This window comes from Eurosta solidaginis, chromosome 3 (genome assembly GCF_040869045.1).
Source record: "Eurosta solidaginis isolate ZX-2024a chromosome 3, ASM4086904v1, whole genome shotgun sequence".
Taxonomy (NCBI): Eukaryota; Metazoa; Arthropoda; class Insecta; order Diptera; family Tephritidae; genus Eurosta; species Eurosta solidaginis.
The window spans coordinates 241335052-241352526 of record NC_090321.1 but is presented as its reverse complement, the minus strand read 5'-3'; the positions used below and the strand labels follow the sequence as shown (position 1 = coordinate 241352526).

The window sequence follows — 17475 nt, the reverse complement described above, 5'->3', positions numbered from 1 at the left end:
TTTTGCTTCATATCGTTTGATTACTTGATTTGCATGCGGCTCACTAGCCTCGCCACGATTAATGAAATAATCCTCGATTGCGTCGCGCATGTGCTTCATCGTTGCAAACTTCGTTGCTACTATACTGTGCTGGAGCTCGTCTTTCACTGAGCCAAACTCGCATTGCAAAGCGTTGGCAAAATCGTTCTAAGCTGTGTGCATTGTGGGTGATGCATCCAACCTCATACGTGCGGCACCTTTTAATCGGGTGTATACAGCCAATAACAAAACTCTTTCATCCCATCGATAGGCCTCTACAACTTTATTGACCCTATCTATAAATTGCTCTACGGTTATGCTTGCGTTGTTTGTCGGATCAAATTCCGGCAGGGTATGCGAAATTTCTTTGACCGATGCTTGCCTCATATTTCCGTTTGAAAAATTTGTATTTCCTTCATTTCGTAGTGTTGCGCCACCATTAGCTGACACTGCGCTGTCATCGTCTTCTAGAACAATCTCGTCGTTTCTATTACGTTCGTTTGCATCTTCGTCGCCTGCTACCGTGCTGTTTTTTCTGCGCGCTGCTCTGCTATCTTTGACGTGTTGTCACTAGCGTTGGCGTTCTGCGTTTGCAAAAACTGCGCCATCATTTCAAGAAGTTGCTTCATTTCTTGCTGTAGCTGGGATATCGTTAACATTTGAGATGATTCTTCCTGAACATTTCCCGTCCTGTATGTCCACTTCATCGGATTCCTCGTGTGCACCGAGACGCTGTATTAATTGATCCCTTGTACCCGTCGTTGCCAAATCTCGTTCGCGTAGCAATTTCTTCAATTGCTCTACTTTAAGTTCGTTTATTTTCACCATTTTTATGTATAAACCAATGATTTTTCGTTTTTACGTTGCAAATTCCTTTTCGTTCGATTTGACGTTGCTGAGCGATGCTTGCTAGCCGTTGTATCGTTGCCTACTTGCTTGTAGTCGTTTTCGTTGTCGCTGCTGCTGAGCGATTTCGTTTTAAGTCCACTGCTTTTCGTTATTAAGTGGTACTTATTCGTCGTTCCGTCACTGCTGCGTCGCAGTTACTATGCACAGTCGCTGCACATTTCGTATTTCGTTGCAAGAAAATAAAGGTGACTTGCCGTTTTGCATGTACTCACATGCGCTGCCACAAAATCATACGCTTTTGATTTTGTTATTCGAAGCAAGTGGATTCTGATCTCACTCTGAAACTGTAGGCACACAATTATTTGTGCGATATCCAAAATTAATTTTATTAATTAAAGTTTTTAAGATTTACATGAATATATTGTATAAGTTTAATAAAATGAAAATAAATGTATTGAAGGCGTGGTGTATGACACGTTCGTTGTCCAAGTATTAACTCTCTTCTTCTTCTTCTCTCGTTTATGTATCCAGCTGTTTGACAGTTGGGATAGCGTTGCCAGTTGGTGTGATATTGGCAAAGTTTCCGTCGCTCACACAAGGTATAATCGAAACAAATGTCGCCTTGTCCGTCCTGATGTCAAATTGTTTAAATTTTTTCCAAATTATTATATATAGAAAACTGATAAAGATGCATATAAGCTATAGCTAAATACATTGGATGAATTATGTGTATCTCATAAACTATATTTTTTTAGCACAGGTGTTATTTAAGAGTACCCATATGCTAAATATTTGTTATTGAATTTAAATCTTATTTAAGAGAATAAAGTTTTCCTAAATTAAGTCTTTATATTCTGTCATTGTTTGGCTTATATGCATCGTTTTCCTCCCTTGGAGTTAAAAAAAAAACGCAGTAGATTTTTGTAATTTATGGCTCTTTATATATTTTATTAATTAAATCATGTAGTATTATGTTTTTTTATTTTTATTCTATATTGTTTGGATTTCAACATTTTATAATCATAACATTAAATTACAATACTATATAAGAATATGCATTTAATTTTTTTAAATTTAAATACAATGTACAATAAAGCTAATAATATTTTTTTTTTTAATTTCAAATAGAATTGTATGGTAAATAAACATTTATGATATTTGTATGTTTGTATAATTTTAATTTGGACAATTCAAAACTTTTTTTTCAATATTCATCAAATAATTACATTTTACATTATTTATTTAATAGTGCCTTAATTACATTTATTTATTTATTTTTTTCTTCTTATAATTTAAATATTTTTCATTATTGTTTTCTTTTCATTGCTAACGCTTGTTTGCAAATACTAGGTACGATTATATTCTTGGATCGAAGTGGAAAATGCAAAATAAATATTTTATTATGAAAAATATTATTGAAGTACTTACTATACAGCAGCGAACAGAAGAATGGCAGTGGCAATTTTTATCAAATTTCATCACTTAAATTCTTCTTTTTTATTTTCGATATTTTAAGAAAGAACTCATTAAGGTTGTTATAAATCTGTTTCGAAAAATTTCGAATATTCCAGAAAAATTTTCGGAAATTCCGAGTATTGTATTTGAAGCTCTCTTAATTTGTTTGAGTATGCAGTTTTGTAGCACAACAAATTTTAGTAAAACAGAGTGCAAGTTATAGGTCTCTCAAAGATCTTGTAGGTTTAAAAAAATATTATAAACGAAATTTGACAAAATTGCCACTGCCACTATTTTTCCGTTCGCTACTGTACATAAACAGCGACGGAAATAGGAGTGATGTTAAACTCGCGTAGGCACCACCTGGCAGCAAAACAAAATTAACACAACATAGAAGATGGCATACCGCCAAAGGAGGTAACTAGCTACTAAGGCGTAAGATTAGACTCCCGCTTAACATACTGGAAGCAATTTCAGACAGGTATCGCTGCTGCTTGATGGTAAAAATCGGCAATACAGCAGGTAGCTAAAGCAAGCTGGTGATTAACATCACCACAGGTATTGCTGCTAAAAAGGGTTGATGGCGAGCATTGGCAGTCCAACAGGTAGCTAAAACGAGCTGTTGATTGACATTATCACATCCACGCTACTGTACCGCTCCGAGCTAAAGGCAGATTCACGTCAAAAGAAGAATCGCTGTAAGCTCTTAACATCTGTACCCTGAACGGCAGCGTAGAGAGAGAGAGACAGAGAGTAGAATCCGCTTGTCGTACCTTACTAGGAACAGCAATACAAAAGCTCGTTACCAAAAATCAAGGAAGAAACGTTAAGGCTAAGGCAAGAATATTGAAATGATGAACATCGGTGCAGACGGTCAGCCAAACTCGTCACAAGTCCCATGGTCGGCTATTAGGAGTTCGGCTAAGATACCCACTATCGACAAGATGCCTACCTTTGTAAGGGTATACTCTTTAACGCTTTCATATTTTGTGATTAGAGGGTTGGATAGGGAGAGATGAGTTACAATTTATTGTGATACCCTAAGGAAATGTCATTCGTGTTGGAGCATTAGAAGCTTCAGCCTAAACTACTACGTTATGTAAGTGCTCTCACATCTTAGTGCTCTCAGGACACTTTTTTTTAAAGAAAATACCTATATAGATTGGGAAAGGTATAATAGCCGTGGTGCGTGTATATCTATTCTTATGAGAACGATGACTTCTTCAAATGCTCACGTTGGAACAAAAGCCGACAAATGCTCGAGCAAAGAGTTAGTCAAAACACAGCAAAGTGATTTAAAATTTCAGCCAACATTTTAAAACATTCATCAGTCTAAGCGAATTCTCACACTTTTTTACCTAATATTGTCCTCTTAATTTACTACTAGGTTTTTTAAGTTAATCAGTTTAAATTCTAAACTTAACTGAGCAATAACTCTAAACCCTCAAAATTGTTTTAAAACGAAACCCAAAAAGTTAAAAAAATCAGAAAATATAAAGTTGGAGACATTTCTGGTTTTAAAACGAAACGAAAAATTGTAAAAATTCGAAATATAGAAAATTGCATACACTTTAAGTTTTAAAATAAGTCCAAACAGTTTAAAGTTACTGCTGAAAATCTCAAAATGAAGAAAAAAATCATTTGTAAATCATATTTTATTTATCACAACATTTTTTTTTATACTTTTATGAAGTGTCATAATGTGATTTCACAAACAAATGTGATAGATCAGTGGGTAAAGCACACGACTTTGATTCAGACTACGTCGTATTAAAATCTACAGAAGGACCATACACATTTATTTCTTTAAATTGCTTGTGTCTACTGCTCGGGTCTAAAACTGAAACCAAACCCCGGGGACCTCTTTTCACAATAACCGGAAAATGTTATCAAATTCGTGTTGATGATATATGTATATAGTACAAACGAGTTTCAGATTTAGTCTTAAGTTTTCAACCGCGAAGCAATACTGAGCAGGGACCCAGGGGTGTGCTTAAGGGGTAAATAATGTATAACGCAACGAGTAATTTTAACTCGTGTGAACCAACATTTTTATCATATAAGAGCATTCATTTACTTCAATGAGGAACAGTAAACCTGAATGCCTTTATGAAATTTTTGGTATTATACAAAGGTGGCTGCGTTACAAAGTGTTACGGCGTTATACATAATCTTGTCCTAAAAGCCAATAATTTTGTGGAAACCTAACTTACGACAAAAAACGTGATCTGGCCGTATGGACAACAGATTTTGAAAAATTAGAAATTTGGAAAGCCAAGATAAAGCAATGCGAAAGCTGTCTCGGAATGGGCGCGTATCCAAAAGGGTGAAGCTTTTCAATCCACGAAAACAAGTTTACTTCCTTAACATCTCCACCTGCAAAAAAATAAAAATTAAATTGATAATTACTTAAAATTTTCTAGTTATAGCATTAAATCTAAATTTCCAGTTTTCGTTAATTAAAAATATATATGTATATATAATTATATATAGAATTTTTTGAAATACATCGACAAAAATACAGCAATAAACTTTAAAATCGGTAGCATGATCTGGTATGATGTTTGTTGTATTTTACACAATTTTAATTTTTAATATTTATTTCGAAAATGCAATATAACATTTCATTGGCTATGGGGGTTCACGATTTTTAATATGTTGAATACATGTACATATGTATGTATATTATGAAAAAGGCAAAATAATTTTGTTGAATTACAGAGCTGGATTTTGATTCGATTCTTTGGGAACCAGCATAAACACTAGCAACAACATCAGCACTAAAATCCAGCGAAGAAGCAATCTTGCCAATAAATGCTACTTTGGACTAGGTAGGTAATTGAAAAGTAAAGTCCTCGGCGAACGAAAATCATACTCTAAAAGTCACTTATCGTACCCGTCCTACTATATGGGGCAGAGGCATGGACCATGGCAACAGCAGATGAAGCGGCTTTGGGGGTGTCCAAGAGAAAAGTTCTTGGAAAGATTTATGGACCTCTACGCGTTGGCGATGGCGAGTACCAAAGGAGATTTAATGATGAGATGTACGAGCTCTACGCAGACATCCACATAGTCCAGCGAATTAAAACACAGCGGCCGCGCTGGCTAGGCCATGTTATGCGGAGGAAAGATGATGCTCCGGCCAAGAAAGTGTTTCTATCGGAACCCGCCTATGGAAGCAGAGGTAGAGGGCGGCCCCCACTCCGTTGGAAGGACCAGGTGGAACACGATTTAAACTCCCTTGGTGTGACCAATTGGCGCCGGTTGCCGGAGCGAAGGAGCGACTGGCGCGCCTTGTTGGACGGCCATAACCGTTTAGACGGTTAAGCGCCAATTAAGTAAGTAAGTAGGTTAACCTAACCTAACCTAAGTAAGTAAGTAAGTAATTTTGATTCCATTTTCAATCGAGTTTTGTGTAAGGAATGAAGAATCGATCTTTTTTAGAATCTCTCGATTTTTTAGCGTTCGAAGCTTTGCTCATCCAACAGTCTGTAGATACAACTTTATATTTATTGATAAAGAACGAGAAGAAAATACCTATTGTATTTTTTTTTAAATAGATTTAGCTTTATTGGAAAATATTACAGTCCAAATAAAATAGTTTTCCAACTTTCCGCCATTGTGTTGGTGGCTTTGAGTCAAAGGGGATATATGGAAAAAATTTTCTTATCATCATCAATTGGCGCTTAGCCGCATAAGAGATTTTAGCGTTGCGAAACAAGTCAGGTCAGCTATCCCTGTTTCAACATAACTGACCTCAACAACAGCAAGGGAGATCAAGGCTTCTTGGCGGAGATCCCCTCCTTAGTCTGTTCCAGAATAGGGGTACCAATAAAAATACTTTCTGTGCCAGAGCGTCTTTGTGCATTCTCATAACATGACTTAGCGGTTTGGCATCACGAATTGAACCATAAATCATCGGCACGACTTTTCTCTCGAACACTATAAAGGCCGTCCCATCGACTCTCTACACGATCCATGATTCCGACCCATACATCAGGGCATTTATGGTGAGAGATTTATAGAGGCTTATTTACAAGAGTTATTCTTCGTTAAAATTCTAAGCTTACATTGCATTGAAGGCCGAACTTACTGAAGAATTTTACGCGCACAAAATTGGAATAACTTAAAATAAATGTATATGGTATCCGAGGTTGGCTTCTATACTATAAATAAATATAAAAGACACATAAAGTATATTAAAAAGTCTCTCTCCGATGTTCTTGGTGTTTCCAATAAGTCCCAGTCAACAAAAAAAGAAAGAAACTGGCGCGATTAATAAATAATAAAAATTGTGTAAACAATTAAGCAGCAATCAATTTCTTTCGACTGGATTTAATCGATTAAATCGGAAACTCGTATCGAATCCAGCTCTACTTAATTGTGTATTGAACTAGTAACACGTCTTGCTACATTTTTGCTGGATTTTATATTTATTCAAATTTAATTTCACATTTTTTACGATTTTAACAACTATGTTTTTTAGAATTTATTAAATTTGTTAATATACCGAACGTTTCGAAACGCCCTATCTAAGCAAAATTTTGGATACCGTGATATAAACCAATTTGCTTGAAGAACACGATCTACAATTTCATTTCAAAAGTGCATTATTTATACATACGTTCAACATATTTTGAGTAGAGAAATGGCATATATGAAAAATAATATTAGATAGGCCTTACTTCAATCGAATTATAAAACAGAGACAGAGAGGGCGATTTCGTGTATCCAGCCTAGATATGGTGATATTCCACTGAGACGTTGATCTCTTTTTGTTCATATTTTATAGCATTTCATTAAGGTCTTAGGCCTTGTTTGTGGTGTTTTTCATATCCTACATATACACTATTTTTAACTCATTATTGACTTTGTCCTTCATTTGTCCTTCCATTAGTTAATGTTTTTATTTTAAGTGTGTACATACGTATGTTTGTATGTATGGGTTATGTTTATGTTTAATGTTGTGTTGGTATTTAAAATGTTTGGCATTTAATTTTATATCCATCAGCAGTGTTTGTCGTTTTCTGGTTGTTTATGCGCTTTTTTCTTTACACAGCCCCGTGAGCTCTTCTATTTATTGTACCCATGAAGCAGGCGCCCATAATGGTTCGTTCTCTATGCGTTGCACTGTATTCACTAGCTGTTCAAAGGCTGTTAGGAGTTCTCCATTGACGATGACCTCATCAAAGAAGTGACCATAGAGGAAGTCGATGCGCTCAGCGGATTTCAGCATGTCATTGAATTCCTCGTCCTTTGGAAGCATGTAAATATAAAGAACAAATTTATAAACACAAAAATTATTGTGGTTCCGAAAAATACTTACAGAAGCTAAAGGATAATAAAAATATTAAATTGAATTTCCTCAAATAAGCGTCGTTTTAACATGTGAACCATAAACCCAAATTTTGTTCACAAAAAAAACCTTAAACCTTTCATGAGAAAAATTATTATTTTATTTTTGTTATTTTAAGAAAAACTTCTATAAAGCTTATAAATAAAACTATGCAGTCCAATCTCAAAAATGTTATCGAAAAAATTCGATTATTAAAAAAAAATTTATGTAAACTCTTTTTTTTTTATTTGGAGCTCTCTGAATGGTTTTGTATATGAAGGTTGTTTAAATTTTAACCCATAAAAAAAAAAAATTTAAAGTGCGATAACCTCCTTTTCTTCCAATTTGCGTCGTGCTGCTCTTAATTTTTCCTACAAATTGGCGGGACGAGACCTACTTGTTTTATGCCGACTCGTAACGGCATCTGCGAGGCAGATAAGTTTTCACTGAGAGCTTTTTATGGCAGAAATACACTCGCAGTACTTGCCAAAACTTGCCGAGGGGCGAACCCGCTTAGAGAAACTTTCTTTTAATTGAAAAAACTTGTTTATAAAATTTGATGTTGATTTTACCGGGGCGTGAGCCCAGGATCTTCGGTGTGGATGGCGGAACACGCTACCATCACACCACGGCGGCCGCCATACAAAAAAAATTTCACAATAGGCATGGAGGAAAATCGAAAAAGTCCTTCGGAAAAAAATTGTCAAAAATCAATGCTGATTCACAGACATGTAAAAATCGTCCTTTGTTGGACTTAAATTTGTTTGGCTACAAAACTGCATATTAAAAAAATTTCAGAGAACATCGAATAAGAAGTTCATCATTTTCGTAGAGTTTTGTTAAATTTTAAATTTTTTTGGAAAACTTTTTTGAATACATAGGTTTGTTTAGCATTTCTACAAAGTTCATAGAAGTTTTCCCTTAAGATATCGAAAAAAAAGAATTCAATTGGCGAAATTTGATAAAAACTGAGTCTGTTAATTTTCTGTTCGCTGCTGTAAATACTATGTGGTACTGGTTTTGACAATATAATTCAGGGGCATAAGGACTTTAGGCCCACTCCACCCCACTTTGTAAGAGAGAACCAACTGGGAAAAGCATTAAACTGGCACTCGTTAAAGCTTTTGCTCTTAGAATGGATATCGAGTAATATTGATACTAGTCACATAACAAAAACTTTCCGCTGTAGATTAAATCATATGCAAAGCTATTGAAGTCCGATGTACGGAAATAAGCCCATTAAGACGTGTGAGATTCACTGCAGCTGCTTCTTCTTCTTCTGCGCGTGAAATTTCTAAAAATGTGAAGCGTGGCATAACCTTATTAAGGTTCAGTTGGTTTTATATATGACTATCACTAGAAATTTGACGCGCCCAATACTTTTATTTAATTGTCTGATCAACGCCCTAGATTGAGGAGGAGTGTGATGACTAGTACTTAGCACCTACTTAATTATTTTCCAGCTTTTAGTATTATTATTATTTCATGTAAGTATTGTTTTCAATAAAACCGTGTAACTTACACATTTTTTTTAATTATTTTGTTTCCAAGTTTTTAGTCTTTATTTAATTGCCTATTATTTCTCATTCTATTTAGGTCATTTAGTGACTCATTATTACAAGTACTCTTTCCTGACAATTTGTTATAATCCTCAGTCTTCAATACATAATCCTTCCAAAGACTTTAGTCGACTCTGCGCCACCTATGCTTGTCTCTCCTCGAACTCCAAATTATTTTGATGTCACTTCTACCGGACTATATGTAATATGCATTTGTTCGAAATATGAGCCAAATCGGACATCATAGGTCGCTTTCTATTCATGTATGTAATATGTGTTCCAAATATGAGCCAAATCGGACAACAAATACGATTTTTGTGAATATCTCGATCCTTGCGCCACCTAGCAGCGCTTTTTTCATAGGTCGCTTTCTATTCTTGTATGTATTATGAGTTCTAAATATGAGCCAAATCGGAGCACAAATACGAATTTTGTAAATATCTCGATCCATACGCCACCTAGCGACGATTTTTTTTTATTATTGCATTGTCGTCGGGTCCTGAACTATATTCCAATATTTGTAGCTTATCGGGAAGTTATTTAAATTTTAATTACAAAATTCATTCATAACGGCCGTGCAGCCGTGCAGCCTGTCAAGTCAACCTAAATAAAAACCGTTTAAAAAAGGAAGAACCCAGATTATCACATTGAGGGCGACGTGAGGGAAAGGTGTGTGTACGAAGAGCTTGTATTGCTAGCAAGCAATAATAGCACCGGAAAATTTATGTAAAAACGAAAACGTCGACTGCTCTTCCCTATGAAATGGAGGCAAAGATGAAGCGCCCAGTGAAAGTGATGAACCCGACCCGACTTAGTGCGAACATCAATATCCAAAATTAAAAACAACAAAGCCACGGGTGCTCCGCTGTCAAGCCTATCGTGCGAAAGATTGGAGCTTACAGCGGAAAAACTGATTCGACTGTACGGCTTCAGGCCCGCTAAATGCGCTCTCCATTAATTTTAACTAACTGCCAAACCTTGGAAAATCTGGGAAAAAGAATTGAAACTCATCATTTTGGAACTTTAATGCTCTGGAACAATATCAACCTACAAATCTAGCGGACAGTTATTCTTACCAACAAATGTTACTCTGGACTAAGTAACAATTGAAAAATAAAAGTGACTGCTGTAATTTTTTTCGAAGATCATAGTCAAGTACCATTTTCATCATCTCTGGTTAAGTTAGAGCTTAAGTGGGGGATAGCAATACCTCATATAGCTTCATGTGACACTCTTGTTTTCACACGGTGAAAAGCCCACAGTTTAAACCATAGTTGTGAATATATTTAAATCCAGGAAAACCAGCAAAATAATGTCGCCCTGTTTATTTTTTAAGCCCCCGCGTAGGTTTCTATGCTCCTTTCCGAAAATATTTCTTACTTAATAAGAAAAGGGGTACCATTACCCACCGATTCAGCTTCTTTGCAGAGTGCCATAAGACTTTGGTGAAATGTTAGAATTTAAGTGTGCAGCGTGAGGGTAAAATTTTTTTCAGAAAAGAAAACGCCATTATGTATATTTTTTCTTGCATTTAACGGATATTCGAAGGATTTATATACTCCAGAAAAATTCTGACCTAACTAGAGATGGTGAAAAAGACTCTAACCTAAATTTAAACTTTTGCTTACCGTAAATCCACGTGCATTGCTCTCATCAAACGTCGATTTGGCTCTCGCCTCAGTACGTGTCTTCTTCAAAATATCAAATTCCGGTGGTTTTATATGTATAATGAACGGTTTCGTTTGTACGGTGCGTAAAGCTTTGATAGCCTGATAATGTGGACTCAGCACACAAACACAACCGGCATTTACAATTGATTTTACACTCTCTACCGAAGTGCCATATAAATGGCCCTTATATTCACCATGTTCAATAAATTTGGCAGCAGCAATATCCGATTCCATTTTATCGCGCGCCACAAATATATATTCGCGTCCGGCCACTTCACCGGTACGTATTGGGCGTGTGGTATCTGAAATGGGAGAAAAAGTGTTAGTAGCATAAGAAATTATGTTAAACATGAACAACTCAAAAATGTTACACTTACATGGCACTGGACTGCGAAACTTTTCAGGATCACGCGCTACTAAACGACGTCTCAGCTCATTGCGTCCAACACCTGGAGCACCAATCAGTACTACGGGACGGTATACACCCGGACGTGGATACAGTTTGGCTACCTCTTCATATGTAGCAATCATTTCACGATCAAAATCATCATTCTCTGTTAAATCGTACATAATTTTTTTAGTTTTAGGTTGACGACATGAGGAAGTACTACTGCTAGTATGTAATATGGGTGTACCAGGCGGGGTGGTGCATATGGAAGCGCAAGAACCCTCTGAAGATGCTTACGATTGTATTGAAGTTAATGCATTGCGTTTAGTTTTGTTTCGATGATCGGTTTTCCGGGATTTAGAGTTAAGTTTTGATAGGAATTTTGTAACCAAATTATTTGTGAATGTTGGCGTATGAAGGCGAAGATTTGTAATGGTAATGGTTTGATTTGTTGATTGTAATGCGTATACATACATATTACAATTATAAAGAGATATGCAAAGTGAAAATGATTTGAGATATACATATTATTGCAAACATCATACATTTAGAGTTAGTGAAAAAGTAAAAATAATTATATAAATGTTCGATAAAATAATTGGGAAAAAAGCACTAACTCACTCTTTGAATCACCATCGTTCGGCTCCAGTTGCGACCGTTCATGTATTAAACGTCGCTCTTGCAAGGCTCGGCTTGGTATCAGTCCTGCGCGGGCAGTGCGTTCGGATTCCTTGCGAGCCTGCCACCAATAGGCATCGTCCTGTGAGTAATAATAAGATTATTAAAAGAAATTAGGAAGCTTAAGAAACAGTGGGAATTGATGTCAAATCCAAATCATCCATATGGTACTCGTTTCAAGCAAAAAAATGGGTATTTCCCATAAACATCGAGACAAAAATTTTAGAGACTCAGCCCCAATTTTTCAAAGCAGAACAAGCCTTCTGTGTCGAAGATCCCATGGGCAGAAGTAACACGTAGTGAGAAAATCACCACTTGTCGTCGAATTGTCTGGGCTATGTCAGCTAAGGTTGAAAAGGCATGCATAGGAACTTGCCACACTTCCATTCGGATGCATTTTTGTCCATTTTGAATGCCCTTAGTGTGTGGCGGGTGGCGGCACATTCATTCAACCAGATTACTTCCTCAGTAAACTACTTGCTTTCTCTGATGAAATAAGGCAAGAGCGAAAGATCCACCTTCTCAACTTCTGTCAGACAGATAACTTCTGCAGAGGGAGCTTGCTGGTATAGGCCGCAGTCGGAGCATCGGTGCAGTAGCGCAAATATCTGTAATGATACCCATAAGTCCTTCCAATGTAAATTTGTTTAGCTTGAAACGGAAGTTAGTTTCTTTCATAACGTCATGGCCACGAGGACATTGAGGCCTCGCAATCATCCCTGTTGGTTCACAGCAAGTCCGTTGCTCTAATATTTTATTCCTCGACTTTTCTCTGTGGATAGCCCAGCGGTGGTCATACGGAGCTGTCCAACTCGAAACCTTTCCTGGCTATCTCATATGCAAATTAGTTTCCTAAAAAATCACTCTTCATTATATTGGTATATGCCAACGTAGTCCAGCTATAATTCCCTTTCATTTTTCGAGCTGCCTGCATAAATTTAATTGACAGGAATTGGCATAATAAAAACTCTGCATATCAATATGACTATGCCAGTTAACTAATCTGAATTTTGAACGTTCACGGTGCTGTGAGATGATCGTCCGTGCTTGAACATATCTGCTTTTGACTTGAAAAAAATAACTACCCCGAATATTTCCGTATGTTTTACAGTTGTTGTTGTAATGACAATGACGCTCGGGTTTTTTTTTTTTGGGGGGGGAGGGGGATTGTGATCAATATTGATAGATGATGATTCATGCGAAAGAGTGAGATGAACTAAAATATAATTTACATCTAAATTTATTGATTCTGCGATTGGTTCGATCCACGGTATCTGGCACGGCAAGAGCTAGAATCGTATAAGATATTGCAATGGACCCGTTTATGTTCTAAGTGGCGGGCTTGCTGCCCAATCAACCTTATTTGTCTTATCAATCAATTTCAAATTAAAAATTTATCAAGCAATATGTACATTTATTTTCTGCTGGAATGGAGCTTGAAATAAAGAAATGCGAAGGCAAAATTGATTTTTCCTTTTTCCCACTACACGTTTCAAAGATTAAATTACTTCTTCAGGGAGTTTGATAATTTCGTTTTTAAATACAATTAGTGGTTCAATTTCAAGGAACAGCTGATTAACTCAGCAATGCTTACACAGTACAAATCTAAATGCAGAGCTAACAAATGAAGAAATGTTAGTATTGTGGTTTAAAAGCAATGAAAATGTACTAAAAAATAAAACTTATTCAGAACAATAACAAAGGTGTGCATCCTTATATTATTTAATTGCGTAAGGCATTTTCTCTTCCAATTTGCGACGTGCCTCTTTTAATTTTTTCTACAAATTGGTGCGACGGGATCTACAAGTTCTATTCCGTCTCCGAACTTCATCTGCAAGGCAGATATGTATAAATTTTCACTGAGAATCTTTTCATTGCAAAAATACACTCGGAGTGTTTGCCAAATCACTGTCGAAGGGTGATCCCGTTTAGAAAAACTTTATTCTAATTGACAATACTTGTTTCTGAAATTTTGATGTTGCTTTGTCCAGGGCTTGAACCCAGGATATTCGGTGTGTTAGGCTGAGCATGCATTTTTACTGAAATTCCATTCCAGCAAGAAAACATTATATTATTTTTATTGGACACATGTTTTGATTTTTTTTTATATTATTTTTCGATAAAACGAACTCATACTCTCTTTATTATGTAATTACCTGCGATACAATATGTAAAATGTCACCGCGTTGAAATGCCAAGCCAGCTTCTTTGCATGGAATATATGGATCTGTTTCAGGAGTATAGTCAAAATGTGCACGTACACGCACTTTAGACTCACGCTGACCGCCCTTGCCATCCGATGGTACCAACTTGAAAGTGATCGTGCCTTCTGAATTTTGCTATTAGCATGTATAATTTTTTGATTATTCTATTTTATTTTTAACTCTTTGCTAATAATTTCAACGCACCAAAATACTCAGCACATCTCCTGGTGTTTTACCCTCCACATTAATGCCATTCACCTCGATCACTTCATCGCCAACATGTATCAGTCCAGAACGATCAGCAGCGCCACCATGCATAATGCGTGCTATAATAATTTTACCAGTTTCTTCGTCCGTTTTGATGGTTGCACCCTAGAATTCAATTTAATAGTTAGTGAAAAGAATGAATATCCGTAAAACTCCCTCTCACAAAAAAAAAAAAAAAAAAATCTTAAAAAGACTAGCAAACGCAGTGTGCGAAGTAAAATACACAAATAACAACATCGAAGAGTAATTTTTGTAATTATCGTAACTTTTTTGCAAAACGTGTAGATAGTTTGGGAAGAAAAGGGATTAAAGTATGTTTATAAAACTGCAGCCCAAATCAAAATATATACAACCGAATTCTGAAATAATGCTTTTTTGAAACCAATTTCGACACATGGTGTTCTCTTCACTACAGGGGAGGGTTCTTGACTCAGTTGGTATCCTTGGATAAACTTCTTACCAGTGGTATGCAGAGTGGTTCTCCCAGTAAAAAGTTCAGAGTTTAGTAAGCACTTCTTTGTTAAAAGAGGGATAGAGACCTTGCTATTCTGTATTGATGTGGTATTTTAGTTGCAACTAGATAATTCAAGTGTAAACAGCTCTGTAAATATTTACCCTACTAATATTTATGGTTGAATAATAACACCCCAAAAAAAATTTTTAATTTCCAAAACTGAATTTGGTTGAGGTTGCAATGCTTCTTCAGCATTTGACAAGCTCTATTTCAGTTTATGTCAAATACTTCAAAGTGAAATTACCTTGTTTTCTTGTATCAAGTTATTGCGTTCGAATGAAACCTGATCCAGATACTGATAAAAATTTAACATGGAAATGCAAGAACAACGCTATCAGGATAGCTATCTGGATCAATTTCGGATCAAGAGGGTGGCTCTGTTGATTTGGTTTTTTGTGGAAACTTTTTGAGAGCATACCCTCTGTACCTGGCAGCACTTACAGACATATGCACTAGTGCATCCGACAACTCATAAATCTAAACTTTTAAGTCTGAAAACAAATTATTAATTTATATTATTTGTATACAATATATTCATTATAAATCACGATATAAAATGTATAGTTTTTTTATTTGAAAAACACAAAAGCCACAATATAATGTGCAATTGCTTTTTGCACAAAGCTTCTGACAGAAGTTAAATTTTTAATATCAGCCTTGGGTTGATAGTTATTGCGTTAAAAACGCTTCTTCTGGTACCTCTCCAGACATTTTGGACGTATTTTTAGTGCCGACCCTTTTGTTAAGCTTTAGTTCTTTAGCTTTTTTAAGCACAAAACCCTATTCATTTTTATATAGAAAATTTATCGCATTCGTGGCATGTTTTAAAGAACTAATAATACAAGTTATTAGTTTGATAATTTGTTTTAACTTTTTCACTAAAATGTTATGGGGCGATTCGGGGAAAAAAGGTTGAAAATAACTGGAACCCTATATGTGTACACATTAGTTGAGTGCTGCCAATTCTGAAAGTATTGATTCGGATCGTTAAAATGAGATTTATTCGTGATTCAGAGATCGATGACTCAATGGAACGCTACTATTGCGTCTCATGGTGGACCAATACAAGGTGGTGTCAGGCTAACATACGTATAAAAAAATACAAACATTCAGTTATTTTGTTGTAGTACCCTGCAAAAATCGCGAGTAGTCCATGCATGCATGTATGGAGTACTCGCTATGGACCAACCGAGTGCTCCAAAATTAACCACAATTCATACAAAAGATATGGTCCAATTAACATTGCGATGTCTTAGGACTGGACCATATACTCCAGCTCCGCATTACATCAGAGTAATCCATGGAGTACCCACAGTCCAATAAACATCGTGTAGTGTTTACAATCGTTAAAAACGAGCAATAATCGGCTTACAATGTGTTCGTGTAGAAACATGAGTTGGTCCATTGCTGCATTACAGTGGAGTATAATGGTAAGTACTCCAGTGGACAACATGATCCGACGATTTTTGCAGGGTAATTTCTCTCACTTAATGTCAAAATCATACTGCGCCAGAAGGTATGGGGAGAAAAAAAACTAGCAGTCAGCTAATTTCCTTACACCACCTTTATGATTCCGCCGTGGGAACCAGGAAACCAGCAGTAGAGATAGGACAATCTCCACTCAGCCGACTATATACTTGAAATATTAAAACGAGAACCTTGCAAAAATCGTTGGATCATGTGGTCCACTGGAGTACTTACCATTATACTCCACTGTAATGCAGCAATGGACCAGCTCATGTTTCTACACGAACACATTGTAAGCGGGTTGGGCTCGAAATCCCCAAATAAAAATCCCGAAATCAAAATCCCCAAACACAAAATCCCCAAATACAAAATCCCCAAATTCAAAATCCCCAAACTCAAAATCCCCAATTACACATTTCTTAAATTTGATTTATTTCATTGCATTTCCAAACAAAAGTTTTTGTTTTTATTAATTAACAACACATATCTAACATAAAAATAACATATTATGATTAAAGGATACAGAACTCAAGTTAATTAAAACGAATTTAACAAGAAAGTAAAATATTATTTGCAACAGCTCGTAGATAATTAATTTTATCTAGTTTGGTACGATTTTTTACAATTTTTTTTTATTTTTTTGCGACGTTTCAAATTTGCTTTTTTTACAGGTATTTCTATTCCTGATTGGAGCTTTTCCAAATTTGTCTTTATTAAAATCATTTCTTTTCCCAGCTCTCGTATTATTGCGTACAGACCACAGTTCTTTCTGCCAACAATAAATTTAAGTCTCCCGTGCTAGGCCACTATGGAGTTTTGGGTCCGAGGAAAGTTTTCTTTGAAGGTATCTGCTACACTCCAAAACTCAGGATCATATTGCGGATTGCTAGATCCGGGTTTTCCGGTTAAATAGTTAACCCTAAACCAAGCACCACTTTTTTTATAGTCATAATCCTCTGTATTAGCAACCAGCTCTTTAAAATACACCAACACCTCCTCTGTAGGTACAAATGCCAGGCTTTTTAGCATACGTATGTGCATACTGAAATTGCAATCATTCCCATATTTTCG

The 17475-nt window shown here is 36.0% G+C and overlaps 1 protein-coding gene across 18 annotated transcripts in view; it reads right to left on the bottom strand.

Annotated features, from left to right (window-relative positions):
• Positions 1–1781: 1781 nt before the first annotated feature.
• The window catches only part of metro (membrane palmitoylated protein 7-like protein metro), a 65161-nt gene continuing 49467 nt past the window's right edge, over positions 1782–17475 (bottom strand). For 14 of the 18 annotated variants that reach the window (XM_067775713.1, XM_067775709.1, XM_067775714.1 and 11 more), the window contains 6 exons: positions 14361–14528; positions 14109–14291; positions 11896–12034; positions 11264–11557; positions 10845–11188; positions 1782–7576 (listed from right to left, as the gene is read on the bottom strand). In XM_067775713.1, coding sequence (XP_067631814.1) covers positions 7400–7576; positions 10845–11188; positions 11264–11557; positions 11896–12034; positions 14109–14291; positions 14361–14528 — 1305 coding nt within the window. In that variant the 3' untranslated portion in view covers positions 1782–7399. The remainder of the gene's footprint in view (positions 7577–10844; positions 11189–11263; positions 11558–11895; positions 12035–14108; positions 14292–14360; positions 14529–17475) is intronic. The other 4 variants (XM_067775720.1, XM_067775721.1, XM_067775719.1 and 1 more) reach the window with 2 other exon arrangements.